The 27,841-nt window shown below is 48.6% G+C and overlaps 2 protein-coding genes across 5 annotated transcripts in view; both read right to left on the reverse strand.

Moving 5' to 3' along the window:
* Positions 1 to 5,899, reverse strand: part of sec16a (SEC16 homolog A, endoplasmic reticulum export factor) — a 53,518-nt gene extending 47,619 nt beyond the window's left edge. For all 4 annotated transcript variants that reach the window (XM_078425867.1, XM_078425865.1, XM_078425864.1 and 1 more), the window contains exon 1: positions 5,774 to 5,899. The gene's annotated coding sequence lies outside the window, so the exon portion shown is untranslated. The remainder of the gene's footprint in view (positions 1 to 5,773) is intronic.
* Positions 5,900 to 9,948: 4,049 nt separating this feature from the next.
* Positions 9,949 to 27,841, reverse strand: part of notch1b (notch receptor 1b) — a 118,742-nt gene continuing 100,849 nt past the window's right edge. The window contains 10 exon segments of the mRNA XM_078426366.1: positions 9,949 to 13,119; positions 15,685 to 15,782; positions 16,460 to 16,607; positions 17,135 to 17,436; positions 18,263 to 18,428; positions 19,345 to 19,438; positions 22,581 to 22,791; positions 23,488 to 23,636; positions 25,628 to 26,056; positions 27,219 to 27,793. Coding sequence (XP_078282492.1) covers positions 11,764 to 13,119; positions 15,685 to 15,782; positions 16,460 to 16,607; positions 17,135 to 17,436; positions 18,263 to 18,428; positions 19,345 to 19,438; positions 22,581 to 22,791; positions 23,488 to 23,636; positions 25,628 to 26,056; positions 27,219 to 27,793 — 3,528 coding nt within the window. The 3' untranslated portion in view covers positions 9,949 to 11,763.

Here is a 27,841-nt window from a genome sequence, read left to right on the forward strand (position 1 = left end):
CTTTCTAATTAGATCCCGGCTCCCAGTATGAACGGAAAAAGACCCGTCGGGCCGTGGCCGGCAGGGGGAAGATCGGAAGCTGCCAAACTCGGCACCAAAGACCGGAGTTGAGGAGGAGAGAGCGGCTGGAAACGACGGACATAAGGAGTGGGCTGGTAGGACCGGGGTATTACCTCTAGCGCCTTCGAGGTCAGCTGCCGGAGATGCCCCCAGGGTGAGGAGAGGCACGTCGGTTTGCAGGCTGAGCTAGTCGAGGGTGACGGAGGAGGCACTGCGACAGCCTGAGGTTTATCTGGATCAGGAGCTGCTCCAGTACATTGAGCATGTGGACCGGGGCTTTGGGCTTTTTGTAAATGGCGCTAAAATATCGAGACTCGTGCATGTATGATCTAAGCAAAAATAATTTTACTGTGCAGTGCACATGTGACAATAAAGCACCAATGAACTTGTGTCTAGTAATGCCATCAGCCAGCTTACCCCACTTTCTTCACTAGCACTCCCAGCCATACAGACCAAGCTCCATGCTCATGCCAATACCATGAAGAAATGTCTGTGCAGAAGTAGTCCTTGATAACTTTGGAAGATGATCCCAAAGACAAGAGAATGCAAGAGGCAGACAAAGGAAATAAAGGACAATACTGGCTTTTGAGATCTTCCCGTGCTTGCATTTACATAATGAATGGTGTAGTTCTAAAACGTATTGAGGTCCGCTATGTATGTCCAAGTATCCTCAAGGTTATGAAGGTAGTGTACATAATACTGATCTCCATTAGCTAGGGCACAGAATACAACGTTATGGTACAAGTTGATAAAACATTGATTAGACAATGACTGGAATACTGCGAGCAGTTCTGGTTATGGCACAAAGGATGTGACTGCAGAGAAGATTCATCAAGATGCTGCCTATGATGGAGCGTTTCATGATGAGAGATTGGACAGGCTGCTGTGTTTTCCATGGAGCAGATGAGGATGAGGAGGGACTGGATCGAGGTATATAAGATTATGAGTGGCATAGACAAGGAAGATAATAAGAACCTTTTCCTCAGAGCAAAAGTGTTAAAAACACAGATGTAGGTTTACAGTGAGGGTATCTGCGTGGATTTTGTGGTGGTGGAAATGGGTATTTGCACAACATTTGGAATATAGAACAGAGTACAGCACAAGAACTGACCTTTCAGCCCACAATCTCTGTGCCGAACATTATGCCAAGATAAACTAATCTCATCACTGCCTGCACATGATCCATCTCCCTCCATTCCTAGGATATCCATGGGTCTATCTAAAAGCCTTCTAATGCCACTGGAGTATATCCTCCACCATCATTCCCGGCAGCTCAATCCATGCACCCACCACGCTGTGTAAAAAGCTTGCCATGCACACATCTACTTTAAACTTTGTCCCACACAAATTAAAGCTATGCCCTCTCGTCTTTGACATTTTCACCCTAACTGTCCACCCTGTGTCTCTCATAATTCTATATGCGTCATTATATACTTTGTATTTAAATGGTATAGAGATGAGCACTTGACCTGCGAAGGCATCAAAGGCCCATGGACCAAGTGCTGGCAAATGAGATTAGCATAGATCAGTAATTGATGATCAGCACAGGCATGGTAGGCCAAGGGGCCTGGTGCTATTCTGTATGACTGAAATGTAGTTTAGTTTATGTGAAATGATTTGCGAGCCACAATATTAATCACACTTCAACAAAAAAAGGACTTCATATCTAAAACACCTTGCAATTTCCAGGTTATTAAAAATCTGTATGTATACACATTTCCTTCCCTTGCATTAATATGCTCCTGTTGCAAACTGAGCAGTTAAAAGAACAGTCACCTTGGTGGTCAGAGTACTGGTGTGTGCATTCCAGAGGCTGCTGATTTAAATTGCAAGACTGAAGTGAAGTGATAAAATGTCACCAGGGGACATCCAGCTTGGTCTTGGGTGATTTTGGGATGGTTTAGGAGATTGTGATACTAGCACACCTCAAAAGGCCATCACGATCACCTTTTCAGATCAACAACAGGACGGGTAAAAAAGAACTGGTTTTGCCAGCAATGCATATATCCTAAGAATATATTAAACCAAAGTCCCAGTTTAAAAGAGCATGAGTAGAAATTGACGAAGGACAAACTAAATCACATATTTAATATCAAGCGATTTTTCTTAAAATGAGATGCGTGCACTGCCTTGTACAATACTGAGCCAGTCAGACAACAACGATCCAGTCAGTGCTGAGCTGGCAGTTCTCATGTTAGGGTGTTATAAGTGACATCAGTGTGAAAAATATATTATTGATAAAAAATCAGACAAGTTTGTTGCTCTCAACACACGCTGCCCGAATAAGATATGCACAAGGGGCAAACTGATAATCAACAGCAACACAAGATTAAAGGGTCTTATGGCTCTCTCCTGCTTCTGCTCGTGTTCTTATATCCTGCTCCAGCTGAAACCCACTCCCAGAGTAACCAGTTCACAACAACTGGGCTGCTAGTACCAATTTCAACCCAGTATAAGTCACAGCATTCTGTAAAATATACTAAAAATCACAGAAACATCAAGACATTGCACTCCTCTGATTCCATCTGACTGATCGAAATTTCACCTTAAAGATCATCCCTTTCCCCTGCTTCAACTACACAAGTTTGTTCCTGCATCAGAAACAATCATTGGCCAGTGTTTTAAACCCATTGAAAGGTCAAAGTTAATTATATATTAACTCCTTTCAATTTTCCAAAGTTCCACGTCACAAATAAACATCAATCAATGCCAGTTAAAGACCGACACCTTCCTCACAATAACACAAGTTGAAAGTGCCTTTCATCTGTAAGAAACTTAATGAGCCATGAATAGTCAGCTGGGGAAAAAAGGTTACGTGGCACTGAATCCCAAAAATGAATAAATAATAAAGGATGTTGTGTGATGAATAAATATTCACAAGGACAAAGAGAACTTCCTAATCCTTCAAATGGCATCATAAAATCTTTTACATTGAGTGCAATCCAGGCTTCGGTTTAATTTTTTCCAAAAGATGTTAGCTCCAATTGCGCACTGCTTCCTGAACACTGCAGTGCAGATCATCTTGAATTATGAGAAATCTGTAAAGCTGCGTTTAAACTCGCAACCCCTTCACATGCTACTCACTGTGCTGCAGTTAACAATCAAATAGCCTTTGCATACTTGATCATGAGAATGTGTGATGTGCAAAAGTTTGAACTGTGTACAGACAGTTTTAATACAGCCCATGAAACAGGTCAGTGGCAGAAAGTGACTGACAGTAGGGAGAAAAATAATCAAGTGAAATAAAATGAAAGGATAACAAGTACTTTCCAAAGCTGGAGCTACCAATCTGAGCCCCAATTTCCAAATCTCCACCCCATTACAGTATGTAAAAAATTTACAATGCTGAAAATCTCTAATAAAAACAGAAAATGCTAGAAAGAGTCAGCAGGTCAGGCTACATCTGCAGAAGGAGAAACAGTTAACGTTTCAGGTCGAAGACTATTCCCCTTGGCCGACTTGTTGAATGTTTTCAATGTTTTGTTTACTCCCCAGTCAGACCTACGTAACTCATGGCCAACTACCATCCCTAATCCCGCAAAAACAACAAAAGCTTTGCAACTTCCAGTCTTAATTTAGTTCAGACCTTGCCCCTTGCACTTTACCGTCAGCCTCTTTGCCCTTTTGGCCACCTCCTTCAACAAACCAGGCAGTCATCCCCACAGGGAGGGAATGAGGGACCTGGGACGCTGTCAAGAGTCGAGTGTTTTATTGTCATATGTCCCAGGTAGAACAATTAAATTCTTACTTGCAACAGCACAACAGAATATGTATACCATAAACAGTATAAACAAAAAAAAAGTTGTGTGTATATGTCATACACACACCCACACGTATATACACACACACACACACATATATATATATATATACACATGTACACACCACATATATACACATGTACACACACATATAAGTATAAGAAACCAACTGCAGATGCTGGTACAAATCGAAGGTATTTATTCACAAAATGCTGGAGTAACTCAGCAGTTCAGGCAGCATCTCGGGAGAGAAGGAATGGGCGATGTTTCGGGTCGAGACCCTTCTTCAGACTGATCAGTGGTCAGTCTGAAGAAGGGTCTCGACCCGAAACATCGCCCATTCCTTCTTTCCCGAGATGCTGCCTGTACACACACATATATATATACATACATACACACACATATATATACACACATATATACATATACACACATATATACACACATATATACACACACACATATATACACACACACACATATATATACACACATACATATACACATACATATATATACACCTACATACATATATACACATACACATATATACATACACACATATATATACACATATACATATACACACATATATACATGTATACATATACACACATACATACACATAAACACACACACATATATATATATATATACACACACACACACATGTATATACACCAATCAGCCAAAACATTATGACCTAATGAGCCAAAACATTATGACCACCTGACTAATATGCTGTTGGTCCTTTGTGTGCAGCCCCATATGCAGCAGGTTGCGATGCACTGTGTATTGTGGCACATTCCTCCCATGACCACCATTAAAGTTTTCTGTGACTTGTGCCACAGTAGACCTTATGTCACTTCGGACCAGAAGGGATAGCCTTCGTTGCCCTCGCACTTCGATAATCCTTGGGCGCCCAACACCCTGTCGGTGGTTTGTGGTTTGTCCCTCCTCAGACCACCGTCGGTAGGTACTCACCACTGCTGACTGGGAACACCCCACAAGCCTTGCCGTTTCAGAAATGTTCTGACCCAGAAATGCTCTGACCCATAACAATTTTCCTCCCACACTCCAAAGACGTACAGGTATGTAGGTTAATTGGCTGGGTAAATGTAAAAAATTGTCCCTGGTGGGTGTAGGATAGTGTTAATGTACGGGGATCGCTTGGCGGCACGGACTTGGTGGGCCGAAAAGGTCTGTTTCCGGCTGTATATATATGATATGATATGATAATTTGTCCCTTGTCAAAGTCACTCAGGTCTTAACTCCTGCCCATTTCTCCTACATCCAACACATCAACTTCAAGAACTGACTGTTCACTTGCTGTCTAATATACCCCACCCCTTGACAGGTGCCATTGTAACAAGATAATCAATGTTATTCACTTTGCTTGTCAGTGGTCATAATGTTTTGACTGATCAAGTGTATATGTACACACACACATATATACATATATATATACACACACATATATACACACACATATACACACACACACACACACATATACACATGCATACACATAAAAAACAAACAATAACTGCAAAAAGACAAAACCAATGCCACCGTGCATGTATTTATGAGCTTATTTGGAGGTTGTAGTGTTTAATAGCCTGATGGCTGTAGGTAAAAGCTGTTCCTGAACCCAGACGTAACAGTTTTCAGGCTCCTGTACCTTCTTCCCAATAGCAGTGATTAAATGAGTGTGTGGCTAGGGTAGTGTGGCTCTCTGATGATGCCGGCTGCCTTTTTGAGGCAGCGACTCCTGTAAATCCCTTCGATGGTGGCCGCCGAACCCCCCGCCCCCCTTTCCACCCTCCCCACACCAGGCCTACACATGATAGCCTCCCACCACCTCAATCGAGATGTCATCAGTCTGAACGCCACCGCCTTCTTCTCCTCCGCTTGCCCCTAGACAAGCCGGTACAGGAGGGACGCATCCTCACCTGGTACGACCCGGGGATCGAGCGGCTCCGCTCCGCGCCGTTACTGAGCCGACCGACCGGACAACCGGCGCCATCTTCACTCGCCAAGCGGCGACGTGTACATCGCGACGTCACGCGTCGGGCACGTCGCGGGTCGCGCGCGCCCGCCGTCGGGTAGGTCGTGACGTTGCGCACGCCCGGCGTCATGGCGTCATGGCGTCATGGCGTCATCCTCCCCCCCCCCACACACACACACACATTCCCAAAGGAAGGGAAAGATCTTTCCAGAAAAGGTATTTCATTTTTTTTTTGTTTTCTCTGCAAAGCTATTTACACGACTGTTTGGTACAAGATCGGCGCACTAGATTTTAAGGTAAAGTCGGCGCTCGAAGACTTCGGAGTTTCTGTGACGGAAGTAGCCGAAGTGAAGCACGAAGTCATAAAGGGACCATGTCCTGATGTCTTGGCTCAGAGCAGGAGCCAGTGCACCTGGTCTCCGGCCCACGTCATCCCTGGCTGCATATCTCTGCCCACTTCTCCTCTTGAAGTATCTGCTATACGATATTTTAAAGAGAGAGTTAGATAGAGCTCTTAGGACTAGCGAATCAGGGGATTTGGGGAGAAGGCAGGAATGGGGTGCTGATTCTGGATGATCAACCATGATCATATTGAATGGCGGTGCTGGCTCTAAGGGTCGAATGGCCTACTCCTGCACCTATTTTCTATGTTTCCATGATACGATCCCATATAACTTTATCCCAGGAGGGAATTTGAGGAAGAATATTCTTGCTATTGAGGTTTACTAGGTTAATTCCCGGAATGGCGAGACTGTCGTATGTTGAAAGACATGAGCGACTAGGCTTGTATACACTGGAATTTAGACGGATGAGAGGGGATCTTATCGAAACATATAAGATTATTAAGGGGTTGGACACGTTAGAGGCAGGAAACATGTTCCCAATGTTGGGGGAGTCCAGAACCAGGGGCCACAGTTTAAGAATAAGGGGTAGGCCATTTAGAACGGAGATGAGGAAAAACGTTTTCAGTCGGAGAGTTGTAAATCTGTGGAATTCTCTGCCTCAGAAGGCAGTGGATGCCAGTTCTCTGAATACATTCAAGAGAGAGCTAGATAGAGCTCTTAAGGATAGCGGAGTCAGGGGGTATGGGGAGAAAGCAGGAACGGGGTGCTGATTGAGAATGATCAGCCATGATCACATTAAATGGTGGTTGGTGCTGGCTCGAAGGGCCAAATGGCCTATTCCTGCACCTATTGTCGATTGTCTATTGATCTCAGCAACAGTCAAAAAACACAAAATACATGAAACATGAAATTAAAGTGACGAGTGGAAAGGATTGGGGATGTGCAAAGATTGGGGAGGAGGGGGAGTCAATCTACCCCACGACAGAAGGGGGAGGAGTTGTACAGTTTGGATAGCCACAGAAAAGAAGGATCTCCTGTTGCGTTCTGTCCTGCATCTTGATGGAACCAGTCTGTTGCTGAAGGTACTCCTTAGGTTGACCAGTGCGTCATTACAATTACCCAACAAACCTGTACGTAGTTGGGATGTGGGAGGAAACCAAGTACCCGAAGACCCACACTGTTAATGCGAAATCAGAATCTTGAGTGATAAACAATCTGCTGGAGGAACTCCGTGAATCCGGCAGTCGCCTGCCCATTTCCCTCCACCAATGCTGCCTGACCCACTGAGTTCCTCCAGCAATTTGATTTTTGCACAAACACACTTTTGATGTGTTCCAAAGTGGATTCAGTGGACCAAAGGGTCTGTTTCATCCTGTATCGCTAAAGCTAAAACAAAAGCTAAATTAATTATTTTGAACTCTATTGAATCTTTTGCAAGAAGTGCCATTTAAAATTGGCCCCATGGAAAACAAGTTCTTGACAAATAAAGATTTCTCGTGGGGGGGGGGGGTTGTTACAGATGTAAACATTATTGTAGTATGTTAAATGTGCTTTTACCTTTATGTGACATGGGTTTTAAAGCTTTGCATCAAATACAGTTTGTTCACCTTCAGTTAAGGATGGAGGCTCTTTACAATCACAAAAGCTTTTCACTGTACAGGTACCTTGGTACACGTGACAATAAATTAAACTAAACTGAACTGAACAGGAGTTTATAATGGCAACAACTGAAGAAATACTTTGGTTCTGTCTTCACAAAGGCGTGAGACCTGATCATGAGGGAAAAGGATGCGAAAATCCATAGGAGGCGGAAGGGATTTTAGCTACAACATTAGGTTGGTGAAGCTGAAGTTGTTTTCTTTGCAGTGAACGACGATAATGAGAAAAGTTTGGATAAGGTAGACAAAGAACAACTGCTGCTGTTAAATGGCAGTAATGGTTTAGGGGAAACAAAGTTAAATATGCAGCAGGAACATGAACATGATTTCTACACAGAGTGGTAATGACTTGCAACCTGTTACCAAAAAGGACGGCGGAAGTGTGAATGTTCATTGAAATATTTATTTTCACAAGAAGTATTTAATTTACTCCCCTCTCCTCGTTCCCCAATATTATTTCTCATGCATCGAACCTGTAAAAATCTCAGATTCATGTTTGTTAAATTTGGTTAGAACCTCCAGTTGTTTAAAGACTTTTGAAATATCAATGAATCTTAGTACTCTACAAACTAAGTTTTCTAACAAAGGAGAAAAAGATAGAGATAGAGGCAGACAAATAGTCAGAGAAACAGTGGTGGAGAAGGAACGATTAACAGAGAGTCACTCGGGGGAAGAGCGAGAGATGTTTCTGTGCGGTGTTTACTTTTGAATGTGGTCAGGACTTCTGGTCCTGCCACAGTTCCACTCAACTCCAGTCGAGGGCGTCAGAGGCCCAGTGAGCAGCTGCCTGACAGATTGAGGCTCAAAATCCCTCCAATGTTCAGGAGTGCCCAGGCAGAATGTTCTCAGATATGCTGCCAATGTGCCCCCAGCTTATGAACCTTCATCATGGGTATCTTACAATCCAGCGGTATGAACATTGAAATCTCCAATTTTAAGTAACCTCTAACAATCATCCACTTCCCCTCTCCTTTCTCCCCCATTCGCTCCCTTTCTCTCCCCCCTCCCCTGTCCTCCACCAGGACTCCCTCCATTTTCCCCTCCCCCTCCAAGGTCCCGACTCAAAATGTCACCCATCCACTTTCTCCAGAGATGCTGCCTGAACCGAGGTGTTACTCCAGCACTTTGAGTCCCACATTCCTTCCTCTGCCTTCACAATTTTCAACTCCCCCCTCCATTTGTCTCACACCTCCTGCTTCAATCACTGACCTTTGTTCCAACCATCCGCCCATCAAAACCCCTCCCCCCCTCATCTGTGTCCACCAACACTGATGTTCACCTGGTTAATATATGACTATTTTGGAGATTTTGCTTCTGCATTTCATGCATCGAATTGTTACTACCCTTCAAAAGCACTTCAGTGGCTGAGGCAATGAAACGGGACATAAATTTGTTTTTCTAAGATAGACACAAAAAGCTGGAGTAACTCAGCGGGACAGGTAGCATCTTTGGAGTGAAGGAATGGGTGACCTTTCGGGTGGAGACCCTTTTTCAGAAACGTCATCCATTCCTTCTCTCCAGAGATACAGTCTGTCCCGTTGAGTTACTCCAGATTTGTGTGTCTATCTTCGGTTTAAACCGGCATCTGCAGTTCCTTCCTACACTATTTGTTTTTCTAGCTGCCTTTGCAATATCTTTATGTGGCTCATGGACAAATTCAGTGTAATTAATGCACTTTGTGATGTTCTATGGCACAAAGAGCACTCTATAAGCCTAGGTTCTTGCCTTGGGTGATGCACAAGTTTTAGTTTAGAGATACTCCAGGGAAACGAGCCCTTCAGCCCAACGAGTCTATGCTGACAATCGATCACTCCTTCACACTAGTTCTATGTTATTCCACTTTCGTATCCACTCCTCACGTACTAGGGGCAATTAACATACAAACCCGCATGTCTTTGAGATGCAGGAGGATACCCAGAGGAAGCAATCAAAGGAAGTAGGTGCAAACTCCACGCAGGCAGCACCTGAGGTCAGGATCGAACCTGGGTCTCCGGCGCTGTGAGGCAGCAGTTTTAACAGCTGTGCTACTGTGCTGCCCAAGATGAAGAGAACGAGACCAGGAACTACAAGACCCCAAAACGACCAAGGAAATGGAGTCCAACAGGCAGTTACGCAGTTCTAGATGCCCTTGGCACATTTATTGTTACAAGTACAGTTTACAAAAGGCAGTTAACAGAAAATACACCATATTTTCAAACTAGGCCCTTCTGGCTGGTTATTATATTATAATCTCCAGAGGGTTTTACATGGATTTTACTTGAAGGCTATAAAACACTGTATCACATGGCCAGGACACGTTTAATGTCTCACTTACATCATACAGATTTCTGAAACAAAATCTTTTATTAAACACTGTTTATTTACAATGTTTACAGAAATGGTGCTTTCGCTTGAACAGCGGAATAATCCTTTTACACGATCTCCTTTTAAAGGTAATCCCCACAGGTCTGATACGGAGGCAGGCGACTCTCAGCGCCCCCTCTTTCCTGTGACATTTTAGTGGAGTTGGGGCCCCTCTCACTCTCCGGAACCAGGGGAGCTTCCCACCTGCCTCCGGCAGCGGTCCCCTGGTCCACCCTGGTCCTAAATCATCACGACAGGTTCATACCACCCTCACAATCAGTGACTGTGAAGTGAAACGCCAACCATGTCACGAGGTGGTCGAGGGAGGGAAAGGGGGGGAACCCAGCAGGGGTGAGGGGTCAGAATAAAATGTGTGCGGAACTCACCCACTCACTCACAGCACCTTCTGATCCTCACCTTGCCAACCCCCCCCCCCTCGTCCATAATAATTTAATTGCCATTTAAGCTTTAAACATAGTGTCATTATTGAAATAAATCAGAAAAGCAATACTTTTGCACAACATGATCACAAAGAACAGAAACTGAAATCAACTCTCCCGGTAACCTGTCGACCACCGGTGTTCAGTTTCCTGGATCTGTTTACAGGAGGGAGATGACAAGTACGAGACGAGAGTTATCAGAAAACAATCAAAATGCCGGACCCCCTGATAATACTGAAAACTCAATGAGCAAAGGGAGCTGTCGCTGGTTGAAAACGTGGCGTCTCTCATGTCGTGTGGCGCACTGTGGAATTCACGGTATCAGGTGCCTGGGTGGACGGACTCGACCCCTCCCTCCCCCATCACGACACACTTGGAAGTGGGTGTGAGTGCACACCATTGTGTGAATGAGTGTGTGCGCTGATACGGAGTGAAGGAGGCAGCCTGCGAGTGTGCAGGCAGCTGTGAGCGTGTGTGTGAGAGAGACCCGGTGTGCCAGTGAGCGACGTGGGTCGGGTTTGCCAGGGCGTGTTGGTGCCAGGGAACCTGTATTGGTCCATACCAGGCTGTCCAATGGCCTGTTGTCTGGGGAGGCCAGAGTCTACGGACAAGCAGTGTGCACACGTTCACGTTTACTCTTTTCTTCAAAGATTCAGAAATCATACATAAATATAAGTCATACTATTTGTATACATTTATCATTACCAACGGATCAGTCGGCTAAAAATACGTCGACACAAAAGCCAGCTATCTATTCTTTCTGTTTTTAAAAAAAAGTGTCAGGTATCTATAAAAGGAACACATTCACTAACCATGTCAGGGGCTGAATGGAGAGTTAGCATCGATAAAATAAACCGCCAATTTCTCAAACATAATGAAAACAACAACGTATTAAATAAAATAAAAACAGTAAAAATGTAAAGTACATAATAAATTAAAGGAAAACACAGAACAAAGCTCCATCCCTTGCTTGTTTGCTTAAAATCAGATGCTGAACACAAACTCCACTGATAGTTCATTGAAAGTCCAGTGGATGGGTCCCCACTGTTGATCTTCTGCTCGGCTGCTTTCCCCCTCTGTTTCGCTGAGCTGCATAGGCCCAGGGGGGAGGTGAGCACCGGGGTTGTGTGGGAGGAGGGTGGCAAGCATTCACTTGAAGACCTGATCAGAGAGAAGTGCCTTCTGGGAGTGCATGCTCGTCGGGGGACTGGAGATGCCCTCAGACCAGTCGGACATGTTGGAGTGAGGGGAGGAGCTGGACCACTGGTCGGGAGACTCGGGTGAGGGGGTGAGGAAGGGGTGGTCAGCCAGGTGCAGCTGGTGGCTGGGAGTGTTGTCCATGGGGGAGGAGTAGCCGTGCTGGGACGGGGGAGTCAAGAACTGGGTGGTGGCCATCGACTGGCTGATGGAGGTCGGCAGCGAGGTCTGGAGGAGCTGCGTGTCCTGGGCGGAGATGGCGTGCACCTGGAGGCCGTTGCCTCCCAACTGGGGCAGGTCGGCCTGCCTGGGGTCAGCTCCGCAGTAGCTTTGGCCCATGGGGTGAGGGTTGCCGTTGGGCATGGCGTTGAGGACTGAGACGCCCTGGGGCGGTTGCTGCATGAGGTGTGACTGCGACAGGGCAGCGGTGTTGGCCAGGCCTTGGTAGCTCACGATCTGTGACAAGGAGGTGTTGGGCAGCCCGTTGTGCAGAGAGGTGATCATCCCGTGCTGGCTCTGCTGCAGTCCCCTGGCGTGGGCTTGAACCGGGTTCCTCATGGCGTTGTATGGGTTCTGGACCATCCCCGACTGCATCTGCGCTAGCCAATCGCACTGGCCGTTCATGCCGCCAGGCCCACCTAGGTTCATGGCCATGGGTTGCCCGTTGGAGCTGGGCAGATGGGAGAGGCGAGGAGCCACCGATTCAAAGACCATCCTGTTGGTCCCTCCCAGTGCCTCCTGCTTCCCGCCCATGCCCAGGTGGCTTAGGCTGATGTGCCCGTCCACTGCCAACCCTTGCAGATGGTTGAGTTGGATGGAGGGCGACTGCTGGTAGGGTGGCGTCAGCAGAGGGGGAGAGGCCACGTCAGACAGATAGGTGTGGGAGGACTCCATGGAATCGACAGGAGACAGGACCGAGGAGCTGTCCACAAGGCTGCCCTTCCCATCCTGGGACTTCTTCCTCTTCACCTTGGCTTCTTTGGACTCTTTGCCGTTGGCACCCTTGGCGCTGGTCTTGCGTGACTTTTTGCCATGGCCGGCCGGCTTGCCGTTGCCCAGGTACCCGTTAGGCGAGCAGATGGGTGGGGAGAGGCTGGTGGCGTTGCCACCCATCTGTAACTGTGGGCTCCGCACCAGGTTGTACTCGTCCAGCAGCCTGACGATGTCGTGGTGCATGCGGTCCTGAGCGATGTCGCGGGGCAGACGGTCCATGTGGTCCGTGATCTCGCGGTTGGCAAAGTGCTCCAGCAGGAGCTTGCCCGTCTCGTAGCTGCCCTCCCGAGCCGCCAGGAAGAGCGGCGTTTCCTCCTGAGGGAGATGGAGAAAGATGGTGACTTAGGCAAAGGTCAACGAGAGAAGACACGAGAATGTCACACACTCAAAAGCGGGAAACCATGTCAAGGACTCAATTTACCATAAGGAGACATAAAGAACTGCAGCTGCCAGTGTACTACACCAGAACACACAAAGTGGTGGAGTAACTCTGGGTCAGGCAGCATCTCTGGACAAAAAGGATGGAGGGGCGTTTCGGATCGGGACCCTTCCGACTGAAAGTCAAGGGGAGGGAACTGGAGGTATGAAAAGGCCAGAACAAAGCAGGACCAGGAACAGATGACCAAGGAAAGGTGGAGCCCATAATGGCTCATTGTTGGCTGGGGCGGAAGTGATGACGAAGGAAACGAACAGTAGAACTAGTGGGATGACGAGAGAGGGGAAAGGAGAGAATCCAAGGGCCTAGTTTAATTTAGTAATGCAAGTTTAGTTTGGTTGGGACCCTTCTTCAGGCTCAGGCAACGTTTTGGGTGGGGACCCTTCAGGCTCTCAAGAAGATTCTCAAGCCGAAACATCGCCTATCCATGTCCTCGAGAGGTGCTGCCTGACCTTCTGAGTTACCCCAGCACTTTGTGTGCTTTTTGTATAAGAGCATAAGAGGCCTCTTTTTCCACTGAGCTCTTCCATAAGATCAAAGCTGGTGTCACCCATCTCCACCATCCTGCTTTATCTACACATCACTTGATTCCCATGATGCTCAAAAATGCCTTGGGTCTCGTTGCTGAACATATTCAAGGAACGACTAACTACATCCAAAGATTCACAACCTCTTGAGTAAAGAATGTTCTCGTGGTGCTCACTAGCACACTCCTTATTCTGAGACTGTCCTCACCAACCCCTTCTTCTAACATCCACCTACTCAGTTCCTTTTAAAGTCGACACGCATCACTTTTTGTTTTCTGGACTGCCCCAACCTCAAAACTCTTGACAGATTTGTCAACCTGATTCCCCTTTTATTAAACCACACCAACTCTGCGTAATCACAAGGAGATATTTTTGGAGTTCCTCTAATTTGCCTTCTCCCAGTGCCAGGCTACGAGACTCTGCTTCTCTATTTCCCTTCCTTCCCCTCTGATACGAGGTCATGCCTTCTACCTTTCAAATCTTACAGTCCATTACTAAAAATCCAGGAAATTCAAGGATCCCAATGCAATGTACTCGTTGTTTCTGCCGCCACTTTCTAAATCACAGGAAGCGAAAGATCTGGCCCAGGAAGTATGGCAGTTTCTATTCCCGTTAATTCCTCCAGAATTATGACTTCATGAACAGTGATTTGTCATTGTCACTGGACCCTTGCGTTCCCCATTGTGCCTGGAACATTTTTTGTCTTTTCTCTGCAACAATTGGTAAAATGTTTCCGTCATTTCCTTAATCCCCCATTATAACATTTCCAACCTTTGCCAGAGTTTGCAGCTGTGTTATCTTTTAGTAATCTTTTCCTTTTCGCAGATTTAATAACTTGATTTTATTTTCTTTGCTGGTCGACTCCCACACTACTTAGTTTCGGTTACAGTTTAGAGATACAGCGCGGAAACAGGCCCTTCGGCCCATCGAGTCCACCACGCCGACCAGCGAGGCCCGCACATTAATCACTACCCTGCACACACTAGGGGCACTTTACTATTTGACCGAAGCCAATTAACCTACGTCTTTGGAGTGTGGGAGGAAACCGGAGCACCCGGAGAAAACCCACGCAGGTCACAGGGAGAACGTACAAACCGCAAAGACAGGATGGAACCTGGGTCTCTGGAGCGGTAAGGCAGCAACTTTACTGCTGCGCCACCGTGCCGCACTACTCTATCATTTTGGCCATCCTTTGCATGCATTATAAAATGCATCCAATCCTCAGGCTTAACTGCTCTTTTTTGGCCACGGTATACGGTATCCAATTGCGTCTTTGTTTGATAAACATAATCAGACCACATTTCCCGTGGGGGGGTTTTTCTTAAGAGTATGCAGATCTGTTACTACATGGAAGCAGCCTGTTTAACAACTGTGTCCAAGCTGCCCTTTACAAAGAGCTAATTAGTCCCATTCCCCCCACTCTCTCCCCCTGCCACTGCCCTTCGACTTTTTCTCCACCTCAGTATTTATCCAATTTCTTTTTGAAAAGTCATCCTGAATCTGTCTTCACCATCCCGTCAAGACAGCAGGTTTCAGATGGGTCAGGCAGCATCTTGGGAGAGAAGGAATGGGTCGAGACCCTTCTTCAGACTGATGCCCCTGACAACAGTCTGAAGAAGGGTCTCGACCCAAAATGTCACCCATTCCTTCTCTCCCGAGATGCTGCCTGACCCACAAAGTTACTCCAGCATTTTGTGTCTGCTTTCGATTTAAACCAGCATCTGAAGTTTTTTTTCCTATAGGTTTCAGATGGGAACAGCTCATTTTGACAAAATATGTCTCTTGAACTCCTCTTTGATTTTTTTTATCACTGATAACACTGAACCTGTGGCTTTTGCCCATTGTGTGGGAAGTAGACTTTAGACCACCTTGACCTTGTTGTGTCCCAGACCGATGGTGGAACTCCAATCTCCTCACCTTGTTATCCTGCAAGTCCTTGTTGGCTCCGTTTTTCAGCAGGACCATGGTGGCCTCCACGTTGTTGACAGCAGCTGCCCAGTGTAGAGCCGATTTCCCTGAGGGCACAAACACAACCCCTCAGTGCTCGGCAATCAGGCTTCAGTTAGCCCTTCCAACCCCAAGGAGAGATTCCCTCTCGGTGCCTGAACCCCCCGTTCCAGACCCCCCCAACGACACGCAGTGAATGTTGACCTGGCCTCCTGGGATCATCTCCTCCCGAGCCTCCCATCTCCCCTCGTGCCCTGCCTCTCATAGAGAGTCCTAGAGACATACGGCGTGGAAACAGGCCTTTCGGCCCAACATGTCCATGCTGACCAACAACCTCCATCTACGCTAGTCCCACCTGCCTGCATTTGGCCCATATCCCTCTAAACCTATCTTATCCATGTACCTGTCTAAATGTTTCTTAAACATTGCCATAGTACCTGCCTCAACTACCTCCTCCGGCAGCTCGTTCCAGACTCCCACCACCTTTTGTGTAATACATTTCCCCCTCTGATTCCTATTAAACCTTTTCCCCCCTCACCTTAAATCTATGTCCTCTGGTTCTTGATTCCCCTGCTCTGGGAAAACATCTCTGTGCATTTACCCGATCTATTCCCCTCATGATTTTGTACACCTTTATAAGATCACCCCTCATCCTCCTGCGCTCCAAGGAATAGAGTCCCAGCCTGCCCAACCGCTCCCTGCGGCTCTCCGCCCACGGGCTCCTCCTGTGATGCGGGCTTCTTACCAAAGTCATCCACTGCGTTGACGTCAGCGTGACAGTTGACCAGCTCCTCCACCATTCCCTCCACAGCCAGGCGGGCCGCCAGGATCAAGGGCGTGGTGCCGTCATGCATCCTCGCATCCAAATCCGTCGCTCGATTCCGGATCAGGATCTGGAGGGGGAGACAGGTCAGGAATATTGAAACGGTGAACATGTGGGAACATGTGGGAACATGCCCGTCAGAGAGATGGAAGGCCTTTCGGTCTCTTGGACCGTCAACACTCCGACAGGTGATGAGTCGAGAGATAGGGCGCGGAAACAGGCCCTTCAACCCAGTGAGTCCGCCCTGACCAGCGATCCCCGCACATTAACACTATCCTACACACGCTAGGGACAATTTACAATCTTTAGTGAAGCCAACGAACCTACAAACCTGTACGTCTTTGGAATGTTGTAGGAAACCGGAGCACCCGGGGTGAAACCCACATGGTCACGGGGAGATCATACAAACTCCGTACAAACAGCACCCGTAGTCAGGATCGAACCCGGGTTTCTGACGTTGTAAGGCAGCAACTCTACCACTGTGCCACCATGCCCCGCTAGTACCAACTCTACCACTGTGCCACCATGCCCCGCTAGTACCAACTCTACCACTGTGCCACCATGCCCCGCTAGTACCAACCAAAACCTGGTGCCCACCTGGAAAACTCCCTGGGCATCTGCAGCCACCGCCGCGTGCAGCGGCGTCCTGCCCATGTTGTCCTGAATGTTGGCGTCAGCGCTGGATTCCAGGAGACGCTTGGCAGCATCGGAGCGGGCATAGCGGGCGGCCAGGTGAAGGGCAGTCTCGCCCGTCCGGTCTGTCTGGTTGTGAAGGTTGGCACCCTGGTAGATGAAATCGGAGATGAGATTGCCCGAGGCATCGTCCACTTCCTCCTCGCTGTTGCCCGTCTCCAGGCCGCCGCCGCTGCACGCGGCAATCATGAGCGGAGTGAAGCCGTCTGTGGACACAAACCAGCCGCTATGTATTACACAAATGGTCTACCACCAGAGAAACATGTCCTCAGAAGCCCAGCTAATGCCTCATCCAACCTCTCCCTAAAGCCCGTCCTCCCCCTCAACACAGCCCACTTCTAAACCCCCAGGTCCAAACCAAACCCCACCCCACACAAAACTCCCCCCCCCCCCCCCCTCCACCAACAAACATACTATTCCACACAAAACCCTCCCATCTCCTCACCAAAAATCATTAGACCTGGTCACAAAGCCCACCCCACACAACAACCTCTCATCTCCTCACCAACAAACATACTATTATACCTGGGCACACATAGGCCACTTTTCCACATTGTATCTCTAAAACTAAAAACTAAAACTATTGTACAATATACGTAAGGGCAGAGTTATACCCGGTGACACTCGAGAGTATTTTATACAGAATATGGAAAGGTGCAGCGCAAGAACAGGACCTTTCATCCACAATGCCTGAGCCAAACATGATGTCAAGATTCATAAGTTCTAGGAGCAGAATTAGGCCATTCGGCCCATCGTCTACTCTGCCATTCAATCATGGCTGATCTATCCCTCTCAACCCCATTCCCCTGCATTCGTCCCATAACCCCTGACACACTTACAAATCAAGAATCTGTCAATCTCCACCTTAAAAATATCCATTGACTTGGCCTCCACAGCCGTCTGTGGCAATGAATTCCACAGATTCACCACCACCACAAGATAAACTAATCCCTCCGTTCCCAGCGTATCCATGCACCCCTCTAAAAGCCTTTTAAATGCCATTATCAAATAGAATGAGAGGCATTGACTAACCTGGGCCCCTGACATTGACGTCCATGCAGTCGGGCTCGATTTCTCCCTGGGGAGGGGTAGGTGCCATGCTGGGGAGTCTCAGGTCAGCAGCGTCCAGGTGCTGCTGAGTCCACTGCCTGTGGTCAGTGTGGTCCTCACGGTTTGACAGGATCGCCTGCTCTTCAAACTGCGCAAGACAACACAGTCACACAGCGTCCCGGTAAGAGAGCGCGCACACAGAACGGGAGAGGAGGGCGAGCGGGGCAGAAGCAGAGAGAGAGAGAGAGAGAGAGAGAGAGATGGAAACAGGAGTCCCGCCGTGGTGGACATAGGACGGAGGACGCCAGCCCGAGGGACTGACGCAGAAGGGGAGGGGGAGAGGACTGGCCAAGATCTGCAGAGTATTGCCATATCCAGGGGTCAGAGCAGAACAGCGGAAGGGTAAGCACTGTGGGACAGTGTCTGGGTGGGTGGTGTTAGGTGTGTTATTGTCACGAGTACCGAGGTACAGTGAAAAGCTTTGCTTTGCATGCTATTCAACCAGATTAGACAGACCATACATAAATACAAGGGGGTGCTGGAATTAATCCAAATGGATGGAGTGAATGACCCCTGGGGTTGGTGGGGGGGGGGGGTGACTTGGCAGGTTTGAGCTCAAGAGAGGAGTGTGCTCATCCCTCTCCCCCACCCCTGCCTCCTTTCTGCAGCACCCGGGACAATATTCAGGATCATCAAAGATAGACACAGAAAGCTGGAGTAACTCAGCGGGTCAGGCAGCATCTCTGGAGAAAAGGAATCGGTGCCGTTTTAGGTCGAGACCCTTTTTCAGACTGGTGAAATCTCAGTCTGAAGAAGGGTCTCAACCTAAAAGTCACCTATTTATTTTCACCAGAGATGCTGCCTGACCCGCTGAGTTACTCCAGATTTCCGTGTCTATCTTCGGTGTAAACCAGCACCTGCAGTTCTTTCCTTTGCATTCAGAATCATCGTATGTCCAATCCAGCCGGAGATGGTCAGTGGTACAGGGAGCGGCATGCAAAGACTGGACACCCAGGGAGGGAGAGGGAATGAGCGCCACTCTGCTAGATGCACAGAGTCCGTACCTTAAATTTCTTGGTGTCGATGCCACTGTCGTCCCCCCAGTGCTCATTCTGATTGTCGTCCATGAGGGCCCCGTCGGAGACATTCTTCAGCGGCCTGCGGAAAGGTCCCAGGGATGAGTGCTGTGTCTAAACATCTGCTCCTCTCTGCTCAGCATCACTCAGCTTACTGCTCCTCTCTGCTCAGCATCACTCAGCTTAGTTAAAGAGGCCTAACCCCAAGCACAGAGATGCCCAGGTTCCAGTTACCTCTGGGCATCGTCAGAGAAATGGAGACGGGAAGAGAACGAGCGAGAACGACACACAGTGGAATGGAAAGAGAGAATGTGTGCAGAGTGTGAGAAAGCAGAAGAGAGAGTAATTGAGCAAATGTGTGTGTGAGTGTGAGAGAGGATCGCTATTTCTCCCTCAGAATTGACATCCTGGGGTTCTACCGATTGTGGACATGCGATGAAGGACCAGGCAGAAGCCATTTTTTGAATTCTTTTAAAAACTGGTACACGAAATGAGTTAATTAAAGGTGTTTACATCTCAGTAGTTAAGAGTAGGCTAGATCGCTGGTGTCTGGGGTAATTACAGGTCAGCTTGTTCCAAATCTGGGACATGAATCTTCCAATCAAATGTCCAATTCAAGATCTGAATTTGTAAATATTTGCAATATAAAAACGCAGAATCTTTAACAATCTTTATAAATCAGTAGTTCAATCTTAAATGTGATTGTTTTCTCTGGAGTAGACAAGGCTGAGGGGAGATTCGATAGAAGTTTGTAAAACTGTGAGAGGCATAAAATGATTTCCCTAAGAACAGAGAGGATAGCTTTAAAGTGGAAGAGGCAAAGTGTAAAGGAGGTGTGTGGGGCAATTTCTTTACATTGAGGCTGGTGGTGCCTGGAACGCACTGCCAGATACAAGAGTGACATTTAAGAGTCTTTTAGATGGGCACATGTATATGCAGGCAATGGGGGGGGGGGAATATATGCAGGCAGAGGTGATTAGTTTAAATTGGCATCATGTTCGGCACAGACCTTGTGGGCTGAAGGGCCTGTTCCTGTGCTTTATTGTTCTATGTTCTATAATGTATAGTTTGGAGGTTGGGCTTCATTGGTTTCTTTAGTCAGAGGGTGGTTGATCCGTGGAATTCTTTGCCACAGAAGGCTTTGGAGGCCGTCAATGGATATTTTTAAGACAGAGATTGATAGATTATTGATTAGTACGGGTGTCAGGGGCGATGGGGAGAAGGCCGGAGAATGGGGGTTCGAGCTGGAGTGGGAAAAGATAGATCAGCCATGATTGAATGGCGGAATAGACTTGATGGGACGAATGGTCTAATTCTGCTCCTAGAACTTAAGAACTTATGAAAGGACGGTTCAATGAATTAGTTTAAAATGATGAAGGAAGGAGATGGAGCAGATAGAAAAAAAATATTTCCAGGATTAAGAGACTGTAGAATTGGATGTAGAAATAAAATGAAGGTCGTTATTCACAAAATGCTGGAGTAACTCAGCAGGTCAGGCAGCATCTCAGGAAAGAAGGAATGGGTGACGTTTCGGGTCGAGACCCTTCTTCAGACTGATAAAACTAAGTGCTTAATACAGAGAGCAGGAAAATCCTGTTTGTACAATATGGTTTCTGCAACAGTTAGACGGAAGCATGTCAACACTTATCATTGGAGATTACTCCAGCATTTTGTGTCTATTAATGGACTGGATAAGATGGAGAATAAGGGGAATGGAAGTCAGGTTGGAATGCTACTCATGTAGAGGAGCAGCATAGACTGGGGATAAACCTGATGAGAGATATCGTTTAGTCTTCTGGCCACGTGACGCATTTATTTATTAAAGCTGTGTACCGGCACCTGTTTATCTACAAAACACGCACTGCCCAGCAAACATGCGTAAACAGGAGGCTGAGCACTGAACTGTTCAAGTTCAAAAGTGGGTGAGATAAGAAAATGAAGGTGGTGAACTAAGGGGAAAAATGCCCAGATAGTCAGAGAAACAGACAGACAGACAGACGGATGGCAGGAGGGAGGTGGCTGGACTATAGACAATAGAGAATAGAAAATAGGTGCAGGAGAAGGCCATTCGGCCCTTCGAGCCAGCACCGCCATTCAATGTGATCATGGCTGATCATTCTCAATCAGTACCCCGTTCCTGCCTTCTCCCCATACCCCCTGACTCCACTATCCTTAAGAGCTCTATCTAGCTCTCTCTTGAATGTATTCAGAGAATTGGCCTCCACTGCCGCAGAGAATTCCACAGATTCACAACTCTCTGACTAAAAAAGTTTTTCCTCATCTCTGTTCTAAATGGCCTACCCCTTATTCTTAAACTGTGGCCCCTGGTTCTGGACTCCCCCAACATTGGGAACATGTTTCCTGCCTCTAACGTGTCCAACCCCTTAATAATTTTATACGTTTCGATAAGATCCCCTCTCATCCTTCTAAATTCCAGTGTATACAAGCCTAGTCGCTCCAGTCTTTCAACATATGACAGTCCCGCCATTCCGGGAATTAACCTAGTAAACCTACGCTGCACGCCCTCAATAGCAAGAATATCCTTCCTCAAATTTGGAGACCAAAACTGCACACAGTACTCCAGGACTGGCACATACAGACAGACAGACACTCAGGCATTCAAACACAGGCAGTCAACAAAAACGCAGGGAGGTCAACAGGCAAACAGGCAGGTAGACAGTCAGAGAGACAGACACATCAACACACTCGCAGGGGGACAGTGAAGGACGGTGAGGCAGACAGGGAAGCAGACACTGCGTCTGGTAGACAGGCATGTAGACATGTTCAAACATACAGGCAGAGGGGAGACGGGTAGGCTAACAGTCTAGACGCCACAAACAATGGCCCGCAGTAGCTGGTCAACTGGACTCTGACATTTGGAATTACAAAGAAACAAAAGCTGAGGAACAGGCCACTGAGTTTAACCGATCTATGGCCGGGCTCAGGGATCTGGTGGAGCTGTGGTGGTTGTCGAGACGAAGGGGCTACACACAGAATCAATGCTACGCAATGCCCCTCGCTAACCTACAGAGAGGACCCCTCCCACAGGGGCCCTTTACGCTGAGCTGGAATGCTTCAATAAGTACACGCCTTTAGAATGGACAGGTTATGGCTGAACGTTAAACCCCCCAGCGCACGGGGAAGTTGGCAGTCTCCATAATCCACCTCCACCTCTGGGGACCAGAGAACCGATGCAGCAGCCAACGGGGAAAGGCCCGACTTACTTCAGCCCGACGGAGTCCTCGCCCACCGGCTCGCGACGCTTCTTCTTGCTCGACTCGGTGACCTTGAAGCCTTCGGGGAACCAGAGCTGCCCGTGCTCTCGGTGCCTCTTGCGAGATACTAGCACCCCCATGCCAATGAAGGCCAGGAAGATGAGCACCGACACCACCACGTACATGGGGTAGAGGTTGACGACAGGCAGATTACCTTTACCTGCGGACAGGGGAGGAGGTGGAATTCATCAATCCGTACTGCGTGATCCGGGTGGGATACGAGAAAGAGGGGAGAGACGAAGAGCGAGATACAGGGAGAGGTCCAGATGTGGAGAGACAGTGAGCAGGAGGGGTGAAGGAGGGGAGAAAGAGAGAGCGAGAGAAAGAGAGAGAATGCGTACGAGCAGCAGCAGGAGCGAAAACCGCGAGCGTTACTGTTTGGACATACGCACAAAAAAAAATTACGATTCAGTCTGTGTTGTAAAACAAGGTCAGTTAAACGGAGGATAATCAGAATGCAACCAAAAAAAATTGAGAGAAAGAAACGTCCCAAAACGCTCCCAGGGTTTGTTTTCTTTCCTTTAGACTTGGAGAAAGTCGAACTCTTCTCCCTCTCGCGAAGGGAAAGGATTTAGCGATCATCAAATTAGTGCAGTGGTGTTAATCTGTGAAAAGCCTAGGTATTACCGATGGATTCCAACTACAAAGACATCAACTTCTCCAGCACGCCGATCAATTCTTTCTTTTGCTTTAATGATTTGGCAGCTGATAATGGGTTAGGAGATGCCCTTCGAGATGTCGTTAATTATACCGTTGGAAAATACACCATTTTTCTCGTCCCTCGCCTCTCCCTCGCCTTCTCGGGGATGGGGGAGGTGGGGCTGATCACCGAGGGAGAAGGGGAGCTCGCACTTACTTTTCACAACCTCTATCTTGTACGGGAGCTGCAGACTGCCACGGGACGCCATGGCGCCCAGGAACGCCGCCACATCCGTCGCACTGGTGAAGCAGTCGGAGAACGTCTGGTAACATTGGCGATTGTCAATTTCCAAGTATACGATTGATCTTGAGAAAGGAAACATAAAGATCTCAAATTGATATCGTGCCATCCAAGCGTTTTGCAGTCAATGAAGTGTTGTTGGGGAGTTTGCAGACACTCCTCGTAAGGTACGAAACACAGCGGGCACCAGCTGCACTGGTGAACTTTATCCACATGTCCGTGTGGGCCCTCAACACTAAATCACCCAGTGTAGTGATTACAGTCATTGTGCCAAATACTCCTCCGTATGTACTGTCGTTTATTTTGATTTAGAGGCACAGCATAAAAACAGGCCCTTCGGCCCATCGAGTCCACGCCGACCAGCGATCACCCCGTACACTAGCACTATCCTACACTCTAGAACAAGTTAAATTTTTTACCAAAGCCAATTAACCTACAAACATGTACATCTTTGGAGTGTGGGAGGAAACCGGAGCACCCGGAGAAAACCCACACAGTCACGGAGTGAACGTACAAACTTCGTATAGACCCATAGATCGAAACCAGGTCTCTGGCGCTGTAAGCCAGCAACTCTACCACTGCGCCAACGTGCCACCCACATGCATGTGTTAGTGTGAGTGTTAGTGTGTGTGTGCACGTGTGGGGTGTGTGTGTGTGTGTGTTAGTGGGGTGTGTGTGTGTGTGTTAGTGTGCGTGTGTTAGTGTGCGGGTTAGCGTGTGTGTGTTACTGTGTGTGTTACTGTGTGTGTGTTAGTGTGTGTGCGCACTAGTGTGTGTGCGCGTGTGGGGTATGTGTGCGTGTGTGGGGTGTGTGTGTGTGTGTGTGTTAGTGTGTGCGCTTGTGGGGTATGTGTGTTAGTGTGTGTGTGCGTGTGGGGTATGTGAGTGTGTGTGCTTCACAATAAGACCAAAAGCAGCATCATTGAGATCGTGAGCCTACACTCATCCAGAGACATCAGCAGCAACTTTATCATGTTACTAAACAGCTACATATTTTAGAACATATATGCAGATTCAAGGTGTCTTGGTGGACAGTGGCCTTGGTCCATTTGGGCAGTCGGAGGACACACTCGATAAATATCTTTGACAGTAAAGCGCCATTGTTATGTGAGATTTCACTCCTCTACTCTCAGTATCTGACACCCTTCAGTCTCCTCACGTCTGACCTTCATCACTTACTCCACCCATCTGCCAATCAACCCCCCCCTCACCTATATCCACCTGTCACTCCACCCTCTCACCACCTATCAGTCTGCAGAAGAATCCCGACTCGAAAAGTCGCCTGTCCACTCCCTCCACGGATGCTGCCTGACCCGCTGAGTTCCTCCAGCACTCTGTGTTCTGCTCGAGATTCCAATACCTGCATTCCTTGTATTTCCCCTTTAGATTAAAACTTGATATACGCCGATGAACCAAAACATTATGACCACTGACAGGTGAAGTGAATAACATTGATTATCTTGTTACAATGGCACCTGTCAATGGGGTGGGATATATTAGGCAGCAAGTGAACAGTCTGTTCTTGAAGTTGATGTGTTCGATGCAGAAGAAATGGGCAGGAGTAAAGACCTGAGTGACTTTGACAAGGGCCAAATTGTTATGGCCAGACGACTGGGTCAGATCATCTCTGAAACGGCAAGGCTTGTGGGGTGCTCCCGGTCAGCAGTGGTGAGTACCTACCGACAGTAGTCCGAGGAGGGACAAACCACAAACCGGCGACAGGGTGTTGGGCGCCCAAGGCTCATCGATGCGCAAGGGCAACGAAGGCTATCCCGTCCGAACCAACAGAAGGTCTACTGTAGCACAAGTCACAGAAACTTTTAATGGTGGTCACGGGAGGAATGTGTCACAATACACAGCTGCGTATGGGGCTGCACACGGAGGACCAACAGCACATTAGGCAGGTGGTCATAATGTTTTGGCTGATTAGTATGTCTCTATGGGATAAATGTGGGGAAGATTTTGTTTGTTTTTTGGGGAAGCCAGGACACAAGGTCACGAGTATAAATAGCCAATGGAGGTGGTATAAATCAAGGGAGGTGGTGTTGACACGTACCCTTTGACCTCTTGCTCGTCCAGCTCTCTGCGGACCCTTGGGTTCACCATGGTGTAGAGGGAGCGCTTGACGCTGCTGAGCATGCCGGTGATCTGGCTGTTGTTGTCCTCCACCGATCTCTTCACGTGGTGTTTGTGCACTTCCTCCTCGTTCCCAAAGTAGGGGTAGACCATCTCGTCGCCTTCGGGGTGCCTCTTGAACTTGACGTTGGTGTGGAGGACGCGGCTGAGCTCGCGCAGGAAGCTGACCGAGTCGTTGCGCAGCTGCTCGGGTGGCACCAGTACGATCAGCACCAGCGTGCCGTCCGCCAGCTTCTCCGGCTTGTCGTTGGCGCAGTCCAGCCCGTCCCACTCGCACTCAATGTTGTTGCAGCCCTGGTCGCAGTGTCCGTCCCCATAGTGGTCCTTGCAGTACTGGTCGTAGAGTGGGCTGCAGGAGGGGAGAAGCAGCAGGTCATCACTGGGTGGCAACATCTCAGCAACATATCAACACCCGCGTGTTGTACAATCCCATCCCTCCATCCCAACAAACAAGCCATCCCACCATCCCAGTCCATAATCCCACCCCACCATCCCATCCCTCCATCCCAGTGTACAAATAACCCCATCATCCCAGTCCATAATCCAACTAGACCATCCCAACATCTCATCCCACTAAACCATCCCACTAAAGCATCCCAACATCTCATCCCACTAAACCATCCCAGCATCCCACTGAACCATCCCACTAAACTATCCCACCATCCCACCAAAACATCCCACTACAAAAACCCACTAATCCATCCCACTAAACCATTCCACTAAACCATCCCACCAAACCATCCCACTATCCCACTTACTATCCCAACATCTCATCCCAATAAACCATCCCACTAAATCACTACCCCTTCCTTCAATCCCAACATACAAACCATCACACTATTCCAATTCGTAATCCATGCCCAAATCCATCGTACAGTCCATCCCATTATTCTATCTCATAATCCCTTCCCATCCCACAATCCCAATCCATAATCCCATCCTCATCCCCCTGTTCACGAGGACTTTCTCCCCCTCAACTTCCCAACATCCCCACTCCTCTCTTTTGTTCTTTTCTCAACTTCATCCTTTCTCTCTTTCTTTCCCATCCTCCTTCACTTCCTGAGCAGAATGGAAACCTTCGCATCCTGAGTTAGCCCATCCCCCTCCTGCCCCCACCCATCCACCCACCCACGCATCCATCCACCCATGCAACCCATCCATCCACCCACCCACCACCGCTGCCTCAGTGCCCACTGCCTGTTGTTGCTTTTCTCCCTCTACCCCCTCTTCACCAGCCCTGGCTCAGAGCCCACTGCCCTGGTTACCCCCACCATCCTGCCCGACCTCACCAGCCATCAGCCCGTGCCCATTGCTCTTTGTTACCCCCATCTCACGAGCCTTGGCCCGGTGCCCTCTGCCCTTATCCCCTCCAGACCAGCCTTGGCCCGGTGCCCTCTGCTCTAATGCCCTCCAGACCAGCCTTGGCCCGGTGCCTTCTGCCCAAGACCAGCCTTGGCCTGGTGACCCAGTGCCACCACCCTGGTTGCCCCCCTGCCCGTAGCCAGACTCACTTGCACTGCGACTCCGTGCTCTGACAGTCGAAGCCGTCGTACAGGCAGCCGGGGTTGTTGCATTGGTCGTCACATTTGCCGTCGCCGAAGTATCGCCAGCACTGCAAGGCCTGCGAGCAGTTCTTCCAGGGGTCGGTGAAGTTGAGGGAGCAGTCGCCACCGTCCCAGCCGCAGGCGTGGCTGTTGCAGCGGGCCTCGCACACGCGGTTGGCGGCGAGCAGGCTGCACTGCGGGTTCTCACAGCCCACATCCACGTCGGGGGGCAGGGTGATGTCCTGGCCGCGGCCCCCGACAAACTCGTAGTCCAGGATGAAGCACTGCAGCCCGTTGAAGAGGGGCGGGCAGCGGCAGCGGTAGAAGGGCTCGGCCGTCGTCCGCTCGCACGTGCCGCCGTTGTAGCACGGCTGCGACTCGCAGGGGCTGCTGGTGGGCTGGCGGCAGTCGGGACCCCCTCGCTCCGGGGTACAGGCGCAGTAAGGCAAACCCCCCGCGCTCACCAGGCACGTCCCACCGTTACGGCAGTGTAGAGTCCTGCACACACTCGCCTGGTTCTCGCACGACGCTCCCTCATAGCCCTGCCGGGAAACCGGAGAGTTCACATGTGATGGCAGCAGAATTAGGCC

Source organism: Rhinoraja longicauda, chromosome 31 (assembly GCF_053455715.1).
Source record: "Rhinoraja longicauda isolate Sanriku21f chromosome 31, sRhiLon1.1, whole genome shotgun sequence".
Lineage (NCBI taxonomy): Eukaryota > Metazoa > Chordata > Chondrichthyes > Rajiformes > Arhynchobatidae > Rhinoraja > Rhinoraja longicauda.